This window comes from Thalassophryne amazonica, chromosome 20, assembly GCF_902500255.1.
Source record: "Thalassophryne amazonica chromosome 20, fThaAma1.1, whole genome shotgun sequence".
Classification (NCBI taxonomy): domain Eukaryota; kingdom Metazoa; phylum Chordata; class Actinopteri; order Batrachoidiformes; family Batrachoididae; genus Thalassophryne; species Thalassophryne amazonica.
Window position 1 is genome coordinate 25,860,416 of NC_047122.1, and position 25,681 is coordinate 25,886,096.

At 43.5% G+C, this 25,681-nt stretch overlaps 1 protein-coding gene across 1 annotated transcript in view; it reads left to right on the forward strand.

The window, feature by feature from the left end:
* Positions 1-4,301: 4,301 nt before the first annotated feature.
* LOC117502208 (L-rhamnose-binding lectin CSL3-like) overlaps positions 4,302-25,681 on the forward strand; it is a 45,156-nt gene continuing 23,776 nt past the window's right edge. Inside the window, exons 1-4 of the mRNA XM_034161242.1 lie at positions 4,302-4,475; positions 6,017-6,055; positions 6,142-6,192; positions 9,749-9,884. Of these exons, the coding sequence (XP_034017133.1) occupies positions 4,448-4,475; positions 6,017-6,055; positions 6,142-6,192; positions 9,749-9,884 (254 nt within the window). The 5' untranslated portion in view covers positions 4,302-4,447. The remainder of the gene's footprint in view (positions 4,476-6,016; positions 6,056-6,141; positions 6,193-9,748; positions 9,885-25,681) is intronic.

Here is a 25,681-nt window from a genome sequence, read left to right on the forward strand (position 1 = left end):
TCAAAGATGGGGGAAAAACAATGGAGATTATATTTTCGAGTTTAAAGTCATAAATATACGAGAATAAACATGCAAATTTAGGAGAAATAACACGCAAATTTGCGAGATTTAAACATGCAAATTTGCAAGATTATAAACCTGTATATTTGCGAGAAAAAGACAATGCGAGATTAGAACACGTAAAAGGTACATAAATGCACATGCAAATGCAGCCTATTGATGCCTTAGCGATGGAATGAGACGGGACAATGGCTTCATCATGTATGTTTTTACAGTCAGAAAGAATTAATATATGGACAGCGGTTTCAATATTTAATGTCAGAGATAAGAGAAATAATGCTTTTGCTTGCAGGTATTGCAAATGCTGGTAATCTGGCTATTTATCAAATTACAAAATTAATGTAGCTAGCGTTAAATGTGCTACTTTTTTCCTCACAGATTTGCATGTTTATAATCTTGAAAATGTGCGTGTTTAATCTGGCAAATTTGCTACATTTTTCTTGCATATTTGCTGCTTTTTTCTCACATATTTGCATGTTTATAATCTCGAAAATTTGTGTTTAATTGTGGCAAATGTGCTACTTTTTCTTGCAGATTTGCTTCTTTTTAAGGTCGCAAATTTGCGTGTTTAATTGTGGCAAATTTGCTACTTTTTTCTTGCAGATTTGCATGTTTTTAATCTCGCAAATTTGCTTGTTATGTCTTGTAAATTTGCATGTTTATTCTCGTATATTTATGACTTTAAACTCAAAAATTTAGTCTCCATTTTTTTTTTCCTGTCTTTAAATGGCCCTAATATGCTGTCGTAGTTTGTGGCTTTTTACAGCTTTTTACAACGTTTGTGGCTTTTGCCCCACTGCGGAAATTTTTTTGTACCATTTCCGGTTTGTGCTTTTGTCTACTATAGAGCAAACCTCACACCACTGCGCGGCACTCCGCTCGTATTAATTAAACATCCTGAATCGTAGCCCATGTTGTTTTTAAGACACCATGAAAGAATGTTGTTGATGAATAGAAATTCCCATGATCCAGCACAGCTACTGAAGGTTAACGAACACCAGTGGGAGGCAAAGGCGCATCAAGAATTTTTCTTGGGAGGGGGGTGTCGGGGCATAAACTATTGAATGACAGCACACTGAAATTTCAGCTTTTAAGATTGGAATGAATGGTAGGCTAAGGTATAAATAACAGAGCAGTTTATTTATCCAAATCATGGTGTATTAGACATTTGAATAATTCACATCATGAAAAAGTAGTCTGCCTTTGAATTTGTCTTTAAAGTGACAATTCCATTACAAATTAAAAAAAGTAGAGACAGTATATTATTTACATACATTGAGGATTATGCCAGCTGTATACCCCTGTTTTTGTGCTGTTGGGCAAAGCATTCAACAAAGTCATCTAAGTTTATAGATCTTGCCCTTATCCTCTCAATACTAAGCACTCCAATGTAATATTGGATAAATGATGATCTTCTTTCATTGTTCTCAAATGATTTTTTATAAGTTCAAGCACTGAGAAGTTGCTTTGTACAACCCCTGGCAAACATTATGGAATCACCGGCCTCGGAGGATGTTCATTCAGTTGTTTAATTTTGTAGAAAAAAAGCAGATCACAGACATGACACAAAACTAAAGTCATTTCAAATGGCAACTTTCTGGCTTTAAGAAACACTATAAGAAATCAGGAAAAAAAATTGTGGCATTCAGTAAGGGTTACTTTTTTAGACCAAGCAGAGGGAAAAAAATATGGACTCACTCAATTCTGAGGAAAAAATTATGGAATCACCCTGTAAATTTTCATCCCCAAAACTAACACCTGCATCAAATCAGATTTGCTCATTAGTCTGCATCTAAAAAGGAGTGATCACACCTTGGAGAGCTGTTGCACCAAGTGGACTGACAAGAATCATGGCTCCAACACGAGAGATGTCAATTGAAACAAAGGAGAGGATTATCAAACTCCTAAAAGAGGGTAAATCATCACGCAATGTTGCAAAAGATGTTGTTCACAGTCAGTTGTGTCTAAACTCTGGACCAAATACAAACAACATGGGAAGGTTGTTAAAGGCAAACATACTGGTAGACCAAGGAAGACATCAAAGCGTCAAGACAGAAAACGTAAAGCAATATGTCTCAAAAATGCACAACAAAACAAATGAGGAATGAATGGAAGGAAACTGGAGGAAACTGGAGTCAACGTCTGTGACCAAACTGTAAGAAACCGCCTAAAGGAAATGGGATTTACATACAGAAAAGCTAAACGAAAGCCATCATTAACACCTAAACAGAAAAAACAAGGTTACAGTGGGCTAAGGAAAAGCAATCGTGGACTGTGGATGACTGGATGAAAGTCATATTCAGTGATGAATCTCGAATCTGCATTGGGCAAGGTGATGATGCTGGAACTTTTGTTTGGTGCTGTTCCAATGAGATTTATAAAGATGACTGCCTGAAGAGAACATGTAAATTTCCACAGTCATTGATGATATGGGGCTGCATGTCAGGTAAAGGCACTGGGGAGATGGCTGTCGTTACATCATCAATAAATGTACAAGTTTACGTTGATATTTTGGACACTTTTCTTATCCCATCAATTGGAAGGATGTTTGGGGATGATGAAATCATTTTTCAAGATGATAATGCATCTTGCCATAGAGCAAAAACTGTGAAAACATTCCTTGCAAAAAGACACATAGGGTCAATGTCATGGCCTGCAAAAAGTCCGGATCTTAATCCAATTGAAAATCTTTGGTGGAAGTTGAAGAAAATGGTCCATGACAAGGCTCCAACCTGCAAAGCTGATCTGGCAACAGCAATCAGAGAAAGTTGGAGCCAGATTGATGAAGAGTACTGTTTGTCACTCATTAAGTCCATGCCTCAGAGACTGCAAGCTGTTATAAAAGCCAGAGGTGGTGCAACAAAATACTAGTGATGCGTTGGAGTGTTCTTTTGTTTTTCATGATTCCATAATTTTTTCCTCAGAATTGAGTCATTCCATATTTTTTTCCCTCTGTTTGGTCTAAAAAGTAACCATTACTGACTGCCACAATTTTTTTTCCTGATTTCTTATAGTGTTTCTTAAAGCCAGAAAGTTGCCATTTGAAATGACTTTAGTTTTGTGTCATGTCTGTGATCTGCTTTTTTTCTACAAAATTAAACAACTGAATGAACATCCTCCGAGGCCGGTGATTACATAATTTTTGCCAGGGGTTGTAGATGAGATCAGGTTTTGAAATGCTACTGAGATCGAACAAACTGACAACTCTGTTAGGGATGGGCAGGCAGGGTGGCCAGTCAGATTCCAGGGGTAGTCGGTGTCACCCCCAGCCACCCCGGTAGCCACGGCCCTTTTTGGGAGGGTCTAGAAGATCCAAAGAATCACTTACACGGTCTCTAAAAATCTATTTGTGATTATGATCGATAACTTCAAGATAAACACAAAAATAATTTGAGATTTTTCTGGGTGAGATACAAAATTATTATAAATATCCAATTTAACTGTATTGAATCAGCTAAATCTGATTATTAATTAAGTATATTCGGTATGTTATTGCCTGGTGTGTGTGTCCATCCACTGGGCCCTGACGACACACATTATCAACACATGCTGATGGTTGTCATACCAATCCAACAGTTCCCATGGCAACCAGACCTGAAAATAGCAATAATGGTGTCAACCTCTCCAGTTAGCAAAGACACACAGAATGAAGAGTAAAAAATAAATCTGTTATATTTGGGATGAACACAAAAATCATTCATGATAAAACACAAGACCATATACAGCACATGACTATTGATCAATCAATAGATATGATATAATGATTTAGTATTGGATTTAGTGTTCAAGTGGATCTCTACAATATGATCTAAATGAAATAAAAGTATCAAACAAAACATTAAACAGCAACAAGTAACCATCTCTTTTACAGCCAGCTGGGATCAAACGATTCAGGGGACAAAAACAAAGAAGGTGACACATCAGATGACACTAATCCACTGACTGTGCACGAGTGTGCATGACTTCTGTCTGATGCTGAGTTAAAAAATGAAGAGATAGAGAAGTCACAAACTTCAGTTCACACAGTTCTCATCACGTGCACACATGCATGTGCACTAAGCAGGATGTGCTGTTTGCTGAATCAATACCCCGAGGAATCAACTGTTGATTGACAGCTGGAGGCTTTCTGACTGCTGATGTTTACAGGACGTCTTATCTCTCTCTCTCTCTCTCTCTCTCTCTCTCTCTCTCTCTCTCTCTCTCTCTCTCTCTCTCACTCTCTCTCTCTCTCTCTCTTACTCACTCTTTCTACAGTGTGGACTGTCTGACAAACACTTTGGCCAGATTTTGATTGATTTTTATTATTTTTTAATAATAATAGTTTTGGGGTGTTTTGCTTTTGAGTTTTAAGTCTTCTTCAGAATATACTGTGCTGAACTTTGACCTCATGATGTTTGTATTCAGCGCCACTTTCTGTGAGTATCAACTTTATTTGTTTGTTAACCATCAGTGCCAAAAACGTGTTTTTCCATTGTCATCGTGGTTCCGTGATGTGGTGACACGTGGCACCAGCTCATTTTTCCAGACTTGATTTGACTGTAGCCTTATTGTAGAAGAGCAATAATCCAACCCTCAGATATTAAATTTAAGACCTTTTTCAGAAATAAATTAGATTTTTGTGTTAAATGTGATGATATTGCAGTTTAACACCTAAACTCACTTCATGTTCTTCAGATGAAAATTAGGGGTCCTCTAGGCAATAATTAGTCTCTGTAAAAGCAACGAATGGCACAATTTTCATTTTAATTTACATTCATAATGAGCAAAGTTATATCCAATGCATCTGGAAAGTAATCACAGTTCTTCACTTTTTCACATTTTATGTTGCAGTCTTATTCCAAAATGGAGTAAATTCATTTTTATCCCCCAAAATTCTACTCACAACACCCCATAATGACAACATGAAAAACATTTTTTTCTATTTTTGTCAATTTGCTAAAAATAAAACTAAGAAATCACATGTACATAAGTGTTCACACCCTTTACTCAATACTTTAATGCACCTTTGGCAGTAATTACAACCTCAAGTCTTCTTGACTGTGTGCAGGCCTAAGGTGTAGGGGCTGAGACAGAGGGGTGAGTTGTGGGAAAGCGTCCCCCACCACCACCACACACACCTTAAATGTTAACTTTTGATGCCAGGAATAATCATAATAATAATAATAACCAACAATCTACTTACAATAATTATTACTCCTTAGTTGTGAGACTCATTTATTGTTTGTCTTTTTGTTTTACAGTGTTATTATTTGTGTTTTTGGTTTGCAGTGTTTGCCTTGTTTGTGTTTTTTCTTTTTGTTTAACAGTGTTTCTTGTTTGTCTTTTTTGTTTTTATAGTGTTTATTGTTGGTGTTTTTTTGTTTTTACAGTGTGTATGATTTTTTTTTGTTTTGTATTGTTTGTCTTTGTTTTTTAGTGTTTATTGTTTGCATTTTTTGTTTATACAATGTGTATTATTTGCATTTTTGTTTTGCAGTCTTTGTCTTTTTGTTTACACAGTGTTTGCCTTTTTTGTGTTTGTCTTTTTTTAGTGTGTATCTTGTTTGTCATTTTGTTTTTATAGTCTTTATTTTTGGTGTGTTTTGTTTTTACAGTGTGTATTCTTTGTCTTTTTGTTTTGCATTGTTTGTGTTTGTCTTTTTGTTTTCATAGTGTTTATTGTTGGTGATTTTGTTTTACAGTGTGTATTCTTTGTCTTTTTGTTTTTTTGTTTGTTTTTTGTGTTTGTCTTTTTGTTTTAACATGCTTCTTGTCTATTTTGTTTTTCTAGTGTTTATTGTTGGTCTATTTTGTTTTTTCTAGTGTTTATTGTTGGTCTTTTTTGTTTTTACAGTGTGTATTATTTGCCTTTTTGTTTTGCAGTGTTTGTGTATTTGTTTTGCAGTGCATGTGTTTTTGTTTTAACAGTGTTCTTCTTTTTATATCATGTTTATTGTTTGCGATTTTGTTTTTACAGTGCTCATTGTGTCCTGCTGCAGTTTATTTTCCACAGCAGGTAAGCAGTCAGGGTGTTTTGTTTGTTAGTTAGTTAGTTTGTTTTTAATAAAGTTTGTTTTTAATGACCCCTATCTTTTCATACAGAGGACATGCTGACCTGTGATCTTGACAATCAAGTACAGCGGCTTCAGTGTGGTCTGTAACATACAAACATATCAGCACATGTGAATTTAATCATGAAATGAAGTTTCTAGTATTTATAGAAAATGTGCAATAAATATTTAAACAAAATTAGTCAGGTGCATAAATTTGGGCACCCTTGTCATTTTACTTATTTGAATACATTTAGCACTAATTATTGGAACAAAAAAAATTGGTTTGGTAAGCTCATTGACCCTTGACCTCCTAACACAGGTGAATCCAATCATGAGAAAGGGTATTTAAGGTGGCCATTTGCAAATGTTTCCCCTCTTTGCATCTCTTCTAATGAGTGCCAACATGGGAGCCTCTAAACAACTCTCAAATGACCTCAAAACAAAGACTGTTCAACATCATGGTTTAGGGGAAGGATGCAAAAATCTATCTTAGAGATTTCAGCTGTCAGTTTCCACTGTGAGGAATATAGGGAGGAAATGGAAGACCACAGGCACAGTACTATTTAAGGCCTGAAGTGGAAAAATCTCAGATAAGCTGAAGCGAAGGATGGTGAGAACAGTCATAGTCAACCCACAGACCTGCACCAAAGACCTACAACATGATCTTGCTACAGATAGTGTCTCTGTCTATCATGGTGTGGGGTCACATGGATTCCAGTCACTATTAGCAGATTCTTGAGAACAATGTTCATGAATCAGTGACAAAGTTGAAGTTGCACTGGGGCTGGATCTTTCAACAAGAAAACGCCCCTAAACACTGCTCAAAATCTAAGGCATTCATGCAGAAGAACAAGTACAATATTCTGGAATGGCCATCTCAGTCCCCAGACCTGAATATTATTGAAAATCTGTGGTGTGATTTTAAGCAGGCTATCCATGCTCGGATACCAACAAACCTGAGATGTTTTGTAAAGAAGAATGGTCCAAAATACCTTCAATCAGAATCCAGACTCTCATTGGAAGCTATAGGAAGTGTTTAGAGACTGTTATTTCTGCAAAAGGAGGATCTACTAAATATTGATGTATTTTTTCTGTTGGGCTGCCCAAATTTATGCATCGCCACTTCATTTACTTCCTTTACTTCATTTACTCCACTTCCTCTATAGCTCACACTCGGTGAAATTCCTTTTCTTACCATGATCATTCCAGACAGAGAGGGGAATTCCCAGGTCCCAGGGTCTATTTAAATACATTTGCACATGTAAATAGTGGCGTGGACAGGGAGATTTTTCTTTATGTCTGCATGTGTGCTCATTTCCACGTTGATTGGGATGTACAAATGGAACATGCTTGGATCCATGCGTATGTACACTTTGATACATCTGGATCTTTTTGTGCATATAATAGTTTCTGGGTTTTAGTGTATGCCATGTTTCATTAGGAAATCCAGGCAAGTCTTTCTACATGAGGCCCCAGAAGTGGATGTTCCTAAGTGTGAAACCCAAACACTGGCCAAAGGTGGTGAAGAGAACTCAAGACTAAAGTCTTCAGCTTACGGAACAACTCACCATTGCATCAGGATAACAATCATCTGGATAGAACCAGATTCATTCACTCTTCAAAAAGGGTGAACTAAAGACCATCAGAATTATTGGAAAGACAGCAGCAATCCCATTTGTGAGCAAAACAGTAATCATCAACGCTCACAACATGAGCTTGCGGGTGAACAAGCAGGGTTCTCAACATCAATGTTATTTCTGTCAGAACTCATGATGTGGAATGAACAGAATGCTGGACACATGATACAGACTCAGGAGGTGGAGTAATAAAAAGGCTTTATATTGAAAAAAGGTACAGGTTCAGTAATCAGGTGATCAGTCAGCATGGCAAAGGTAATAGGCAGACGGGAGGCAAAGGTGTGGCTAAAAATAAGCTGGGTTCAGATGCACAGAGTAACCAGGTTGCCAGAGTTTTGGCAAAATCAGAATAAAAAAACAAGCAAGATTTAAAAGCACTGTGGGTCCGAATTCAGGAGGTTGTGGCAAAAACTCAAGGTCAAACAGAAAGCAAGGTCATACAGGGAAGAGCGGACAGTCAAGGAATAAACAAGGGCAAAACAAGCTGGAATGCAGACAAAGTCAAAACAAACTGGCAGGAAAGAGTGAACAGGATGGGGCTGTGTGAGAAAACAACAAAGATGAGGTGCAAGAGAGTGCAGTGCAGTAAAGTAACACTAAGCAGACAGAAATAAACTGAGCTATGAGACCAAAAATAATGCAAAAAATCTACACAAAAACAACACCAGAAAAACAAAAGTGAGAACTGAAAAGTGATCAACAACAAAGGTAACGACTGGAGCTGCAACTAGAACGGAGCCAACATATGGCAAAAGTATGACAAACAAAAATTACTGGCAATGACTACTGTGGTAAAAGTGCAAAATGAAACCAGTGACTAAAGACAGAGGATCAAAGACAGGTGGCATGGACAGAGACAAAACCAAAATGAGAACCCAGACATGGGGCAGGTCATGACAATTTCTAATAATAATGAATGTTATCTCTAAAGCAGTTATCTCAAAACTCAGAGATATTCTGAAAACTGCAGTAAAAACAAGAGCAACAACAGATTTCGGACGTCCACCAATCTGGATCCGGATCACCTCCAAAATTCAGTAGAATCTTCCAGACCCTAATATCTTTCTGTGGTGCAAATTTGGTGAGAATCTATGAAGTAGTTTTGAAGTAATCCTTCACAGCCTATATAAAGGGAAATCTTGATCCAGAATCTGGATCCGGATCACCTCCAAAATTTAATGGAGCCTTATCTCTCTGTGGTGTAAATTTGGTGAGAATCTGTGAAGCAGTTTTGAAGTAATCATTCAAAACCTATATAAAGGGAAATCTTGATCCAGAATCAGGATCTGGATCTGGATCACCTCCAACACTGTGTGAAGACTTCCATGCCTGAATCTATCTGTGGTGCAAATTTGGTGAGAATCCATGACATAGTTTTGACATAATCTCTAAAAGCATATATATATAAAGTGAATATTGATACAGAATCCGGATCTGGATCCGGATCACCTTCAAAATTTTAATGAAGTCTTCCATGGCCTAATATCTATCTGGAGTGCAAATTTGGTGAGAATCCCTGAAGCAGTTTTGAAGAAATCCTTCAAAGCCTATATAAAGGGAAACCTTAATCCAGAATCCGGATCTGGATTTGGATCAACTCCAAAATTCAGTGAAGTCTTCCATGACCTAATAAGTATCTGTGTTGAAAATTTTGTCAAAATCTGTTCAGTAGTTTTGATGTAATCCCGCTAACAGGCAGACAGACAGACAGACAGACATACAAATAAATAAACGGTAATGATTTTATTACATCCTTGGCGGACATAATAAAACCTGAATTATAGATAAAGTAGTTCTTAAACATTAGCTTGATGTTCCACCACATCCGATACAATTGATAAAGAATCAGTATGTTGCTCAGTCAGCTGACTGATGGATTTCATAACCTCTACAACATTTTTCTGATGTCATTGATTAAAACATCTTATCTGACCGCTGCCCAGTTTTGTTCCATTAGGGAGTTTATGATATATACGGTTACCATATAAAATACCATACCTTATTTTGGTTTTGGTCCAGATAATGGCCTGATCCTGATCCACAATGTGACCATGAGTCACAGGGAGTCAGAGGCTTGCGTCAATGGACTCCGGCCGCCTCACCTGAAGCCACCGATCTGCTCCACAACCCCGGTCCTTCACAAGATCTCAACCAGGTATCAAAGCCTCCATAACACTCACAAGGGGCAGCACCGTGGCCTGTCGAGGGGACAGGAAATGAGAGTGTGTCTCTCAACCAATCCTTAAAGTGTGCATCACCAATAAATAAGATGCCAAATGAGCTGACTATTCTAAATAAATAATTATAAAAATATTGATATATTGCATTTTATTTTTGGTGCCATATGCTCTGAGAAATTAAGTAATAAACATGGGGAAATTAGCCTGATTTCACTTGCTGCTGATAAACACTCAAAAACACAAGCTAAGGGGAATGTGGACTTTGATGACATCATGTATGGTAATGCCTCTTCCAGGCCCTCTATTGAAATGAATGGGGAAAAACTGAAATTTTTACAGTGTAAAAATAAGTGTTTTTAGTGTACTTTGACAGTGAATGCATCAAAATGGTTAAATGTGTATTTTCCAAGGATGTAGTCACATGATTAGTGTGGCTTATTCAGTGGACAGATTTTCCAAAGATAATATTTTGTGGGTGAAAGTGAGTTCTCTTTTTATAGTGCATCTCAGACACGTGAATCCCAGCACAGGATTAGAATGGTCTTCAAAACATGGATCTAGCCAAGGATTTTATCCTTTCTTTTCATCTGGCCAGGAGAAAGTGTGTTGTCTTCCCCGAACGTGTGGAACCGGCTGTGTTTGTGTGTTGCGTCACATCGTGCTAAGCTAAGTTAAGCTATGCTAAGCTAAGATGCTACATGCGGGATGCCAGCAAGTCTCACTGAGAAAGCTGTGATCATGGAGTTGAACACAAACGTGACGTTGAGTGACCACTGTTAACACAACAGCTACGACCTGAACCAACTACCAGCCCTTTGAGTTATTGGCTAACCTGAGCTAAACTGATGGCTAGGCTAAGCGCTACCAGGTACCCCACTGTCAGTAACACCATCACGTCTGGAGAAGAAGGCTGACGGTGGGACATTGTTTTTTTGTCGACAAAATACAGTGCTACACAATGGATAATAATTCTATATGGCTCTTTGTGTGAACACAACAGCATTGAAATCAGAGAGACCACTTTCATGCTATATAATCATTATTATTCAGTCGTACTGAGACGTATGCAATGTTTGTTTTTTTCTGAATACACCGCGGGTTAGAAAGAGGTGGAGATGGACATTTGTTTCAGGACTTAATGTCTACAGACCTGTCACCCTGACCTCTGTAGTGATGAAGACCTTCAAGCGCCTTGTCCTCACACACATCAAGGCCATCTCTGACCCTCGCTTGGATCCCCTGCAGTTCACCTACAGAGCTAACAGGTTGGTTGACGACGCTGTCAACACAGCCCTCCACTTCATCCTCCAGCATCTGGACTCCCCAGGAACCTATGCCAGGATTCTGTTTGTGGACTTCAGTTCTGCTTTCACTACGATCATTCTGGCTCTGCTGCAGGTCAGGCTCTCTCAGCTTGGCGTGCCCGACTCCACCTGTAGAGCGATCACTGACTTCCTGTCCAATAGAAGGCAACACACAAAGCCGGGGGGTGGCGGGGGGAGCACATCTCCAACACATGGTCCGTCAGTATCAGATTCCCTCCGAGGCTACGTTCTTTCCACCCTACTCTTCTCCCTGTATACCAACAGCTGCACCTCCAGCCACCAGTCTGAAGTTCGTGGACAATACAACCCTCATTGGACTTCTCTCTGATGGGGATGAGTCTGCCTACAGACGGGAGACTGATCACCTGCTGTCCTGGTGCAAACAGAACAATCTGGAGCTCAATTCCCTCAAGACAGTGGAAATAGTTGTTGACTTCAGGAAGAGCCCAGTCCCGGCCAACCCCATCACCCTGTGTGACCCTTGGGCAAGATCCTTAATCCCCTAGTTGCTCCCGGTGTGTAGTGAGTACATTGTATGGCAGCACCCTCACATCAGGGTGAATGTGAGCTGTTAGTTGTAAAGCGCTTTGAGTTTCTGATGCAGATGGAAAAGTGCTATACAAATTCAGTCCATTTTTCACCCTGTGATAAATGAACCACTCGCCATTGTGGAGTTCTTTTGTTACCTGGGGATCACCATCACCCAGGTAACCCTCAAGTGGGAGCTGAACGTCAGCTCTCTCACCAAGAGAGCACAACAGAGGATACACTTTCTGCCACAGCTAAGGAATTTCAACCTGCAAAAAACAGTGATGGTGAACTTCTACACTGCCATCACTGAGTACATCATCTACTTCTCAATCACAGTGTGGTATGCTGCTGCTACTGCTAAGGACAGGAGCAGACTGTAGTGCATCATTCATGCAGCAGAGAAAGTGGACTACAATCTGCCATCCCTTCAGGACCTGCGGACTTCCAGGGCCCTGAGGCAAGCAAGGAAGATAGTGGCTGATCCCTCTCACACAGAACACAAACTTTTTGCTCAGTTTGGCCAATAACACAAAAACTGAAGCTGGACCACATCCGGCTGTCTTGTTCTGTCCAATTCCGTGATCACAGAAGCAGCTTCCTCAGTGAAGCTGGCTCGTGTCCTGCATGTAGCATCTTAGCTTAGCATGGTGCAACACGCGGCGCAAACCACATACTCAGTTGTTCCCATGCTTTTGATAGAGAAAACACAACTTTAGTAAGAATATTCTCCTGGCACATGAAAAGAAAGGCTAAAATTTGTGGTCTTGAAGACAATTGTCACATTGTGCTGTGCTTCATAAATGCTGTTTGTCCGAGATGTACTATTAAAAAAAATCCTCTCACTTTAGGGCCCTGTCCCACTGGCGTTTAGGAGGATTTGCGTATGGATTGCTCACAAAATTGGCTCATATTCACTTAACATCCGCAATATGTGTGAAACGTGCTTGTATGAGTCGGCCGACACCTGCACATGTCCACAATTATCCGCAGAGGCACGTTTCTCCATTACCAGGATTTTTGAGCTGCAAAAAATTTTGGCTGCGGATGACATCTGCCTTACATACTCCTTACATACTCAATACATACACAAACATACTCAATCTATGCGCTGTATATTCGCTGTCATGTGCTGATATCCGCAACTGACGGGGATTTGCGGCTTGGCAGCGGACTGGGACAGTGTGTAAAATGAATATTTTGCGTGCCCATCATGTCCACATCAGGAACTAAAATAAGTTGTAGTGACTGCATACAGACTGGCCACGAATAAAGCGTTTTTGCATGATAATCGCAATGCGTCGGATCCGTTTCCTCACTACATGTGTTATACAACCGTGACTGTTCATCATATATTCACTATGTATTATTAATACGAGGTCTGTCCATAAAGTATAGGTCCTTTATATTTTTTTCAAAAACTATATGGATTTCATTCATATGTTTTTACGTCAGACATGCTTGAACCCTCGTGCGCATGCGTGAGTTTTTCCACGCCTGTCGGTGACGTCATATGCCTGTGAGCACTCCTTGTGGGAGGAGTCGTCCAGCCCGTCGTCGGAATTCCTTTGAGAAGTTGCTGAGAGACTGGCGCTTTGTTTGATCAAAATTTTTTCTAAACCTGTGAGACACATCCAAGTGGACATGGTTCGAAAAATTAAGCTGGTTTTCAATGAAAATTTTAACGGCTGATGAGAGATTTTGAGGTGACACTGTCGCTTTAAGGACTTCCCACAGTGCGAGACGTCGCACAGCGCTCTCAGGCGGCGTCATCAGCCTGTTTCAAGCTGAAAACCTCCACATTTCAGGCTCTATTGATCCAGGACGTCGTGAGAGAACAGAGAAGTTTCAGAAGAAGTCAGTTTCAGCATTTTATCCGGATATTCCACTGTTAAAGGAGATTTTTTTAATGAAAGACGTGCAGACGGGTCCGTGTGTCGGCTCGCAGCCGCCACGACGCTCCGCCACAGGAAAAACACCTCTGTTGGAAGCGTTAAGGACAAGTTGGAACATGTCCAGCTGTTAAACAATTTCTCATATACTCACTCCACTGAAAGCCATCAAAAGCCGCCTGGATTTTACAAATGGTTATCAACACGGAGGTGTTTTTCCTGTGCCGCCACACCGCGCCGGCTGCGTCCCGACGCGCGGACCCGTCCGCCCGTCTTTCATTAAAAAAATCTCCTTTAACAGTGGAATATCCGGATAAAATGCTGAAACCGACTTCTTCTGAAACTTCTCTGTTCTCTCACGACGTCCTGGATCAATAGAGCCTGAAATGTGGAGGTTTTCAGCTTGAAACAGGCTGATGACGCCGCCTGAGAGCGCAGCGCGATGTCTCGCACCGTGGGAAGTCCTTAAAGCGACAGTGTCACCTCAAAATCTCTCATCAGCCGTTAAAATTTTCACTGAAAACCAGCTTAATTTTTTGAACCATGTCCACTTGGATGTGTCTCACAGGTTTAGAAAAAACTTTGATCAAACAAAGCGCCAGTCTCTCAGCAACTTCTCAGACAAAGGAATTCCGACGAGGGGCTGGACGACTCCTCCCACAAGGAGTGCTCACAGGCGAATGACGTCACCGACAGGCGTGGAAAACTCACGCATGCGCACGAGGGTTCATGCATGTCTGACGTAAAAACATATGAATGAAATCCATATAGTTTTTGAAAAAAATAAAAAGGACCTATACTTTATGGACAGCCCTCGTATATCCGTAATTCATACTGGGACATTTGTCATTTTTGGCCATTTTGTTGCGGACGACAACGAACGCCCGTACTTTGTATACTCAATTCATGCGCAATTAATCCTCGCCCCAGTGGGACAGGGCCCTTAGTCCTCAAAATATTGTCTTTGGAAAGTTTGTCCACTTAATAAGTAACAATAGTCATGTGGTTACATCCTTGCAAAACAGATTTTAAACATTTTGATGTATTCACTGTCAACGTCCACAAAAAACATTGATTTGACACACAAAAAATGATGTTTTCCCCCATTCATTTTAGGGGTGAAACGCAGAGGTGTCAAGTAACGAAGTACAAATACTTCGTTACTGTACTTAAGTACACTTTTTAGGTATCTATACTTTACTCCTTTACTTATTTTTCTGCCTACTTCTGACTTCTACTCATTACATTTTCACACAAGTATCTGTACTTTCTATTCCTTACATTTTTAAAACAAACAGCCTCGTTACTCTTGGCTTCAGTTTAATGTTTATATATATATATATTTCACGTCATGTGCGCCTGTAATCAACTTTTCTGCAGCATGGCTTTGCTTTGAACCGTGAACCAATCGAAGCAGTGGTTCGCAGATTGAAGCAATGCTCCGACCTATTGCTTTGCTTATTCTTTCTTTCTTTCGCTTAATTTTCCCCCGCTAAAACCCTAAAGAGCATACTTCTGTGAGTAGTATTTACCTTTTCTATGTTAAACCGACCTGTTATGGTCTTCTGAAACAGTTGATAGATGTATTTTATAACTTAAAAACAGGAGCGACGCTAACGCGTTAGCATGTCTATGCCATTTTCAATGTTAAAAGTTAGCATTAAGCAGCTCTCATCATGTTCGGGTGCATTTGTTTTCAAATTGTAATATTTCTTAAATTTATTTTTGTTTATATATTAATAATCTAATGATTATTATATACAATTTTAGAGAAAGAGGCAAAAAGAACCTGAATAGAAACACAGCAGAAAATATAAAAGCAACTAACAATGAACATACATAAATAAATACATACATACATAAATAAATAAGTGTTTCCTGTGAACACCTAGTGACTCTTACACCTCCACTTCATCCCTGTCTTATTTAATGACAATTTGTTTCGGTCAAACCATATTTTCAATGTGTTAATTTCTTCAGTGATTTCCTCCAGAACAATCTGCCAAACTAGAAAACTACTGCATCCTAGTAAGAGCAGAATACTACTGGAATGAATTTGAATAAGGAAAGTTGTTTTTTTTTTTTTCACTAAATGGATGCTGCACTCACTGCAGTTTATTGTCTGGAATAGTCCCAGATTGCATTTCAGAGCTTCTAGAATTGAAACATTTTCGTGCAGGTGGTGTTGGGGGGTAATTTTGGGTTTTGGGTCTTGGGCCACATGTAGAACGAATCAGTTTTTAAATTAAGCTTTCAATTCATATCAAATCAAATCAAATCTAATCAATTTTACTTATATAGCACCAAATCACAACAAACAGTTGCTCCAAGGTGCTTTATATTGTAAGGCAAGGCCATACAATAATTCCAGAAAAACCCCAACAGTCAAAACGACCCCCTGTGAGCAAGCACTTGGCAACAGTGGGAAGGAAAAACTCCCTTTTAACAGGAAGAAACCTCCAGCAGAACCAGGCTCAGGGAGGGTCAGTCTTCTGCTGGGACTGGTTGGGGCTGAGGGAGAGAACCAGGAAAAAGACATGCTGTGGAGGGGAGCAGAGATCAATCACTAATGATTAAATGCAGAGTGTGTTGGGAAAGTGTAGTGACACGGACCCACAACAGGGGGCGTAAATGAACGGACAATGAAAGAGTCAAATATGAACACTTTACTGTTGTGAATGAGCACAACCACAATACAGAGGAATACAGAATTTTGCAAACAGACAATCCACAAAGGTGACGTGTGGGCAGGCTCGAGGATAGAAGACGTCTGTCCTGAGAAGAACCGGAACCACACGATTTCCTCTGCCACTGAACCTGGAGAATACTGGAGCCGCCAAGTCCCGAGTCCCCAGGTGGCCACCGTCTCCAAATGTCGGATCTGGTACTGCTGGCGAGGAGCAGAAACAATAAGATGTGGGTATGTGCACACCCAGTAGCAACAATGGTGGAGAGTCCACCTCCACCTCTCACACACACTCATGCAGCTCCTGTCTCAAACACTTATCTGGCTGGGGTGTGAAGCGAAGCCGTCGCTGATTATGCCAATCTCCCAGATAAGGCACTCCACAGGAAAACGGCTGTAAAATGAGTTCAGACTAAGACACAGTTAGTTTTAAGGCTGAGAATATTACCTTCACAGGTCGATGATATCTCAGCAACGAGGTGGAGATGACGTCCGGTTTTTATGGAGTGGTATGATGAAGTGTAGATGGGTGACAGCTGTCATGAGATAATGAGTGACAGCTGTCACCCCCGGCTGTGTCCGTGGCGGCAGCGCCCTCTCGTGCCTGAAGCCCGCACTTCAGGCAGGGCGCCCTCTGGTGGTGGGCCAGCAGTACCTCCTCTTCTGGCGGCCCACCAGGTTTATCCGGGTGACGGCGGTAGAAATCGGCCAGGAGGGCCGGGTCCAGGATGAAGCTCCTCTTTACCCAGGAGCGTTCTTCTGGTCCATACCCCACCCAGTCCATCAAATACTGGAACCCCCGGCCCATTCGATGGACGTCCAGGAGCCGGCGCACTGTCCAAGCCGGCTCCCCGTCAATGATCCGGGCAGGAGGCGGCGCCGGACCGGGAGCACAGAGGGGTGAGGTGTGGTGTGGTTTCAGTCTGGACACATGGAAAACAGGGTGGATCTGCAGTGAAGCTGGGAGTTGGAGCTTCACTGCGGCAGGGCTGAGGATCTTGAGGATTTTAAATGGTCCGATGTACCTGTCCTTCAACTTAGGGGAGTCCACTTGGAGGGGGATGTCCTTCGTTGATAACCACACCTCCTGCCCAGGCTGGTATGCAGGAGCCGGGGACCGCCGGCGGTCTGCATGGGTCTTAGCCTTCGTCCGGGCATTCAACAAGGCAGAACGGGCGGTGCGCCACACCCAACGGCACCTCCGCATGTGGGCCTGGACCGAGGGCACACCGACCTCTCTCTCCACCATGGGAAACAATGGGGGCTGGTACCCTAGACACACCTCAAATGGGGAGAGGCCGGTGGCAGAAGACACCTGGCTGTTATGTGCATACTCGATCCAGGCCAGATGGTTACTCCAGGCCGTTGGGTGTGCGGATGTCACACAGCAGAGGGTCTGTTCCAACTCTTGGTTGGCCCGTTCTGCCTGTCCGTTCGTCTGTGGGTGGTACCCGGACGAGAGGCTCACGGTGGCCCCCAGTTCTCGGCAGAAACTCCTCCAGACTTGAGAGGAAAACTGGGGACCACGTTCTGAGACGACGTCAGTTGGTATCCCATGCAGACGGATGACGTGGTGGACCAGGAGGTCTGCTGTCTCCTGGGCCGTTGGGAGCTTCGGGAGGGCCACGAAGTGGGCTGCCTTGGAGAATCGGTCCACTATCGTGAGGATGGTGGTGTTGCCCTGGGACGTCGGGAGGCCCGTGATGAAATCCAGGCCGATATGGGACCAGGGGCGATGAGGCACAGGAAGCAGCTGGAGAAGTCCTTGGGACCTTTTGTGGTCTGCCTTGCCCCTGGCACAGGTGGTGCAGGCCTGGATGTACTCCTGGACGTCGGCCTCCATAGACGCCCACCAGAAGCGCTGCCGGACAACTGCCATGGTCCTTCGCACCCCTGGATGACAGGAGCGCTTGGAACCGTGACAGAAATCCAAGACTGCAGCTCAGGCCTCTTGTGGGACGTAAAGTCGGTTCTTCGGCCCAGTTCCGGGATCCGGGCTCCGTGCCAGGGCCTCCCGGACGGTCTTCTCCACGTCCCAGGTGAGGGTGGTCACGATAGTGGACTCCGGAATGATGGGCTCCGGTGGATCCGACAGCTCAGTTTTGACTTCGTCTTTGCGTACCCGGGACAAGGCATCTGATCTCTGGTTCTTGGTCCCGGGGCGATAGGTGATCCGGAAGTCAAAACGTCCGAAGATCAGTGACCAGCGGGCTTGCCTGGGGTTCAGCCGCTTGGTGGTCCTGATATACTCCAAGTTCCGATGGTCAGTGAAAACCGTGAACGGCACAGACGCTCCCTCCAACAGGTGTCTCCACTCATCAAGAGCCTCTTTCACCGCAAGGAGTTCTCGGTTGCCGACGTCACAGTTCTGTTCAGCCGGGGTCAACCTGCGAGAAAAGTAGGCACACGGGTGAAGAACCTTATCGGTCTCTCCGCTCTGGGATAGCACGGCTCCTATCCCTGAGTCAGAGGTGTCCACTTCAACTACAAACTGGCGGCTAGGGTCGGGCTGCACCAGAACTGGTGCAGTCGAGAACCGTCGTTTCAACTCCTTGAACGCGGCTTCGCACCGATCCGACCAGGTGAAGGGGACTTTTGGAGAGGTCAGGGCTGTCAGGGGGCTAACTACCTGACTGTAGCCCTTAATGAACCTCCTGTAGAAATTTGCAAAGCCGAGGAACTGTTGCAGCTTCCTACGGCTAGTTGGTTGGGGCCAATCTCTCACCGCCGCAACCTTGGCCAGATCAGGGGCGACGGAGTTGGAGGAGATGAAAAACCCCAGGAAGGACAAAGAAGTGCAGTGGAACTCGCACTTCTCGCCCTTCACAAACAGCCGGTTCTCCAACAACCGCTGCAGGACCTGACGTACATGCTGGACATGAGTCTCAGGGTCCGGAGAAAAGATGAGTATATCGTCCAGATATACGAAGATGAATCGGTGCAGGAAGTCCCGCAAGACATCATTAACCAAAGCTTGGAACGTCGCGGGGGCGTTAGTGAGGCCGAACGGCATGACCAGGTACTCAAAATAACCTAATGGAGTGTTAAATGCCGTCTTCCACTCGTCTCCCTTCCGGACCCGAACCAGGTGATACGCATTCCTAAGATCCAACTTTGTAAAGATTTTGGCTCCATTCAGGGGGGTGAACACGGAATCTAACAAGGGCAACGGGTATCGATTGCGAAACGTAATCTCATTCAGCCCCCTGTAATCAATGCATGGATGGAGTCTGCCATCTTTCTTGCCCACAAAAAAGAAACCTGCACCCATCGGGGAGGTGGAATTCCGGATCAGCCTGGCAGCTAATGAGTCCCGGATGTAGGTCTCCATTGATTCGTGCTCAGGTCGTGAGAGGTTGTACAGCCTGCTGGACGGGAATCAAATCAATGGCACAATCGTACGGACGGTGCGGGGGAAGGGTGAGTGCCAGATCCTTGCTGAAGACGTCAGCAAGATCGTGGTACTCAACTGGCACCGCTGTCAGATTGGGAGGGACTTTGACCTCCTCTTTAGCCTGTAAACCGGGAGGAACCGAGGAACCTAAACACATCTGATGGCAGGTTTCGCTCCACTGATCCACCACCCCAGATGGCCAATCAATCCGGGGATTGTGTTTCAACATCCATGGGAAGCCCAAAATCACTCGGGAGGTAGGAGTCACAAAAAACTCGATCTCCTCCCGATGATTTCCAGACACCACCAGAGTTACAGGTTGTGTCTTGTGCGTGATTAAAGGGAGAAGGGTGCCATCTAGTGCCCGCACCTGCAATGGCGAAGGGAGCGCCACCAGAGGGAGCCCTACCTCCCTAGCCCATCTGCTGTCTAGCAGATTCCCTTCTGACCCCGTGTCCACCAGTGCTGGGGCTTGAAGGGTTAAATCCCCGCTCAGGATTGTAACTGGGAGTCGTGTGTAAATATGTGTGTGTCCCACGTGAATGTCTTGGTCCACCCTAAGCCCAGTTTCTAGGGGCGGGCATTGGTGTTTAAATCGCTTGGGGCAGTCTCTCTGCTGGTGCTCACTTGAGCCGCAGACAAAGCACTCCCCGCGGGCCAGCCTCCTCTGTCTGTTAAATGTGGCCCTGCTTGTGTCCATAGCTTCGTCAGCAGGGGGAGCTGTTGCCACACGGAGCGATGAGGCTGTGGAGCGTGGGGACGGCGGAACCTTTTCGGACCCGGAAGGGAGAGGGACGGCGCGTGCCCGGCCACGTCCTTCATCTCGCTCCCGACGGCGTTCCTCCAACCGATTGTCTAACCGTATAACGAGATCAATAAGCCCATCTAAATCCCGCGGTTCTTCCTTCGCTACCAGGTGCTCCTTCAGGACCGACGACAGTCCGGTTATGAAGGCGGCGCGGAGCGCAACGTTATTCCAGCCGGACCTCGCAGCCGCGATGCGGAAGTCGACTGCATATTCGGCTGCGCTCCGGCGCCCCTGTGTCATTGACAGCAGCACTGTTGAAGCAGTCTCTCCTCTGTTAGGGTGATCAAAAACTGTTCTGAACTCCCTCACAAACCCAGTATAAGTGGTAAGGAGCCGTGACTTTTGCTCCCAAAGCGCCGTAGCCCAAGCGCGTGCCTCACCACAAAGCAAGTTAATTACATAAGCCACCTTACTGGCGTCAGACGCGTACATTACGGGTCGTTGTGCAAAGACGAGCGAACACTGCATAAGGAAGTCCGCGCACGTCTCCACACAACCTCCGTACGGCTCTGAGGGACTTATGTATGCTTCAGGGGATGGTGGGGGGGGGGGGTCGTTGAACGACCAGTGGAACATCTTTATTCTGCACTGGGTCGGCAGGAGGAGGAGCTGCAGCAGCGCCCTGAGCACGCCTCCACCTGTGCGGTGAGAGCCTCCATCCTGCGATTAAGGATGACATTTTGCTCGGTCATCAGATCCAACTGAGCGGTAAAGGCGGTGAGGATTTGCTGCAACTCACCAATCACGCCTCCTGCAGATACCTGTGCATCCTGCTCTTCCATTGGCTGTTCAACAGATGGGTGACGCCCCTCGGGATCCATGACATTGGCCGAGATATCCTGTTGGGAAAGTGTAGTGACACGGACCCACAACAGGGGGCGTAAATGAACGGACAATGAAAGAGTCGAATATGAACACTTTACTGTTGTGAATGAGCACAACCACAATACAGAGGAATACAGAATTTTGCAAACAGTCAATCCACAAAGGTGACGTGTGGGCAGGCTCGAGGATAGACGTCTGTCCTGAGAAGAACCGGAACCACACGATTTCCTCCGCCACCGAACCTGGAGAATACTGGAGCCGCCAAGTCCCGAGTCCCCAGGTGGCCACCGTCTCCGAATGTCGGATCTGGTACTGCTGGCGAGGAGCAGAAACAATAAGATGTGGGTGTGTGCACACCCAGTAGCAACAATGGTGGAGAGTCCACCTCCACCTCTCACACACACTCGTGCAGCGCCTGTCTCAAACACTTATCTGGCTGGGGTGTGAAGCGAAGCCATCGCTGATTATGCCAATCTCCCAGATAAGGCACTCCACAGGAAAACAGCTGTAAAACGAGTTCAGACTAAGACACAGTTAGTTTTAAGGCTGTTTTAAGGCTGAGAATATTACCTTCACAGGTCGATGATATCTCGGCAACGAGGTGGAGATGACGTCCGTTTTTTATGGAGTGGTATGATGAAGTGTAGATGAGTGACATCTGTCATGAGATAATGAGTGACAGCTGTCCCCCCCTTCTGTGTCCGTGGCGGCAGCGCCCTCTCGTGCCTGAAGCCCGCACTTCAGGCAGGGCGCCCTCTGGTGGTGGGCCAGCAGTACCTCCTCTTCTGGCGGCCCACACAACAGAGTGGTGCATACAGAGCAAAAAGAGAAGGAAACACTCAGTGCATCATGGGAACCCCCCAGCAGTCTATAGCAGCATAACTAAGGGATGGTTCAGGGTCACCTGATCCAGCCCTAACTATAAGCTTTAGCAAAAAGGAAAGTTTTAAGCCTAATCTTAAAAGTAGAGAGGGTGTCTGTCTCCCTGATCTGAATTGGGAGCTGGTTCCACAGGAGAGGAGCCTGAAAGCTGAAGGCTCTGTGTAACCCTTCTAGTATTTCTTGACCTTTGTGTCAGTATTTGGAAATGGAAGTCTATTTATCTCCACTGTATGTATCAGCAGAGAAAAGAGGAAATGGCCTGATCAGAAGATTATAGATTTGAAAGAGCCTAGGGGTGTATCAACATAAGACATAACAACACTTTGTTTAACTGGAAAACTATGTATACAAAATTTAATGTCAATGAACTCAATTGAACTAAAATGGCAGTACAAAATTAAATGAGAGCGCTCTTTGAAAAAAATAAAATAAAAATAAAATAAAATATATCCAAATGAAATAAAATATACTCCGGTATAGTCCTTTAGTCTTTTCTTGCTTCTTTAGGTTCGCTCAGTGTTCAGTGTATTTTATAACCTGTCGGGCTACAATCTATCAGTTCATTTGACTCTTGGGCTGGGGCTCGCCATCCAGTACTGGGAATCTTGATCTGTTCGTCCTCTGCACGTCTGCGATTTGGACTTTGATCCCAACATAAAACCTGACCTATGGATAAGGTCAGAATAAAGTAGCTTAAAATATGTACTATAGAACTACAATACCCACAACTACTGTACACATTCAATTTTCAAAATAAAATATGTTGTACAACATTATGAATTCCTAAGGTTCACGATTACATCATTACCACATCAATATACCAAATAACATAGTTGGAATGTGATAATACAGTAATTGTACTAATTCCATTGTTTGGAGTGCATAGTACACATCAAAAAAAATAACAACACACCTTTAAAGTACATTTGGAATACTTGTTGGCGTCTTGATCTAATAATTTGTACCAAAAGATTAGAAAGAGGCAGTGAATTGCAATTGTAGTTTTCCAATTACTATTCCCAGGGCTTAAGAACTACGTTAACAGCTTAGCTTAGCTGATAGACTGTCGCTTCAAAATTACAGAAATATACAACCGTTCACAACAAAACACAAGACTTTACATTGTACCTTTTAATTGCGGTGCTGATTTAATTAATCGACACACAGCTAATCATTTTGGCCTAATAAAATGGAAAAAGCTAGCGAAAATTAGCATGCTACGTTAGCACAATTCATTTTGTATGGGACTCACCGATACAGGGCACAATGTGCTAACAAGGCTACGGGGTTTCCTGAGGCTTCCACGGGCACTCGGCACTTCAGTATCTTAAGATTTAACAAAGGCTTTGTCACAAATATGCAACGTATGATACTTCAGGCAGTTATAGCAATTGTTTGCGCTTACCCAGCAACAATTGTATCCATAGAGGAAAACCAATTTCCACGCGTAACACACGAGCAGGGGGTTCTCTGGTCAGCGTCTGATGAAAGACTGAGCAAGGCGCAGCGTTGTGCAATGCCCCGCGGTTCAACCGTTGACCTTATTGGTTAATATCACACCAGGCTTACTGCTATTGGTTGCTCAGTGTGTCAATCAAAACATTTTAACTTAAGCTTACAACTCCTTAAATTTTTTTTTTTTTTTTTTCTTTTAGTATGTTTATGTCAACATACTTATGAACTTATATCTCTCTGTTATTTTATCACTATTTATGCTCCGGTAAAAAAAATGTTCATTTTATTTATCTCATTTTTAACACTGGGTTACACTTTCCCCCCTTAATTCCATGCAAGTCCCTTTGCATGGGATTGGTTGCATAGAAATAACAGGTGGGATGGGAGTCTTGAGGATCATTTCTTCAGTCTCTGACAGGGCACTGGTAAAAGCTAGGCTTAGTCCATGGAACAGGGACTGGGCAATGGTTATCAGAGGCTGACCCAATTGACTGTACTGAAATCTCTCTGGTTGAGTTGTAGTTCTCTCTGAGCGTCTCAATATGGTCGATGTTCCAGTTTCGGGTTCAGTTCCAGTGCTTGTGTCACTTCCTCTGTCAGTTGAGTGAGTTTTGTCTTCCTCTATCCCACTTCCTTCCACATTCCTTTCCCCTTCACAGGTTGGTATGTCAGGTACGTTGGTTCCGCTTTCAGTTTCTTGGTCATTGTTTGACTGTTCCCCATGTGTTGCATTTTCCTCCGGGATTCCACAATCAGGTAAGTTGTCACCATCAGGTAAGTTGTCACAATCAGGTAAGTTGTCACAATCAGGTAAGTGGTCACAATCAGGTAAGTGGTCACAATCAGGTAAGTTGTCACAATCAGGTAAGTGGTCACAATCAGGTAAGTTGGCACAATCAGGGGATTTTGAACCTTTTAGGCATGCCATTGGTTTTGGAATTTCATAGACTCGAGTGAATGTCAGGGGAGTTTGCATTGGTTGCTCTTTGTGCCAATAGACATCCGCAGGTTCTGGCTCTGAAAGGTCATGTTCCTCATTTTGTTCAGGTCTTTGTCGGGTTTTTAGCTTGAGGGCATGGTTTGGCTTGGCCGGGGTCTCCTTAACAGGTGCCAGAAAACTGCAGGGAAGCAAGAGATCGCGGTGAACTGTGCGAACTGGGCCTTGGTTTGTTTCAGGCCTAATAGTATAGACTGGTAAGTCGCCTGCTTGATCCACCACAGTGTGAATGTCGGCTTCCCACTTGTCGGCTAGTTTGTGTTTACCCCTGAGTCGAACTGCACGGACCAAAACTCGGTCACCAGGTTCCAACTTGGAGGGATTGACACGCAAGTCAAATCTTGTAGTATTTCTTTCAGCCATTTTGTGCGCATTTTCAGCTGCTAGTTTGTAGCTCTCTTGGAGAGTTGTTTTAAGATTTTCTATGTACTGAGAGTGTGACTTGAAACTTTTGATGTTATAGGGCAATCCGAATGCTAGATCGACTGGCAATCTTGGCTGACGTCCAAACATTAGCTCATACGGGGTAAAACCGGTTGTGTCATTTTTCGTACAATTGTACGCATGTACAAGTGGTTTGACAAAGCTGTGCCACTGCGACTTATCTTTTTCTTCCAAGGTACCAAGCATGCTTAAGAGAGTTTGGTTAAAACGTTCTACCGGGTTACCTCTGGGGTGATACGGCGTTGTTCGGATTTTGCGAATGCCCATGATTTTACAAAGCTCCTGTATCAGGTGGGATTCAAAATCCGGCCCTTGATCACTTAGCAACTGCTCAGGAATCCCATAATGGACAAGGAAGTGGTCCCAGAGGGCTTTTGCTACAGTTTGCGCTCTTTGATTTGCAGTAGGAATAGCAAGTGAGTATTTCGTGAAGTGATCAGTCAGTACGAGCACATCTTTCGTGTTGCTGCGATCGGGTTCAATAGACAGAAAGTCCATACACACTAGCTGGAGAGGCCTGGTGGACTTTATATTCA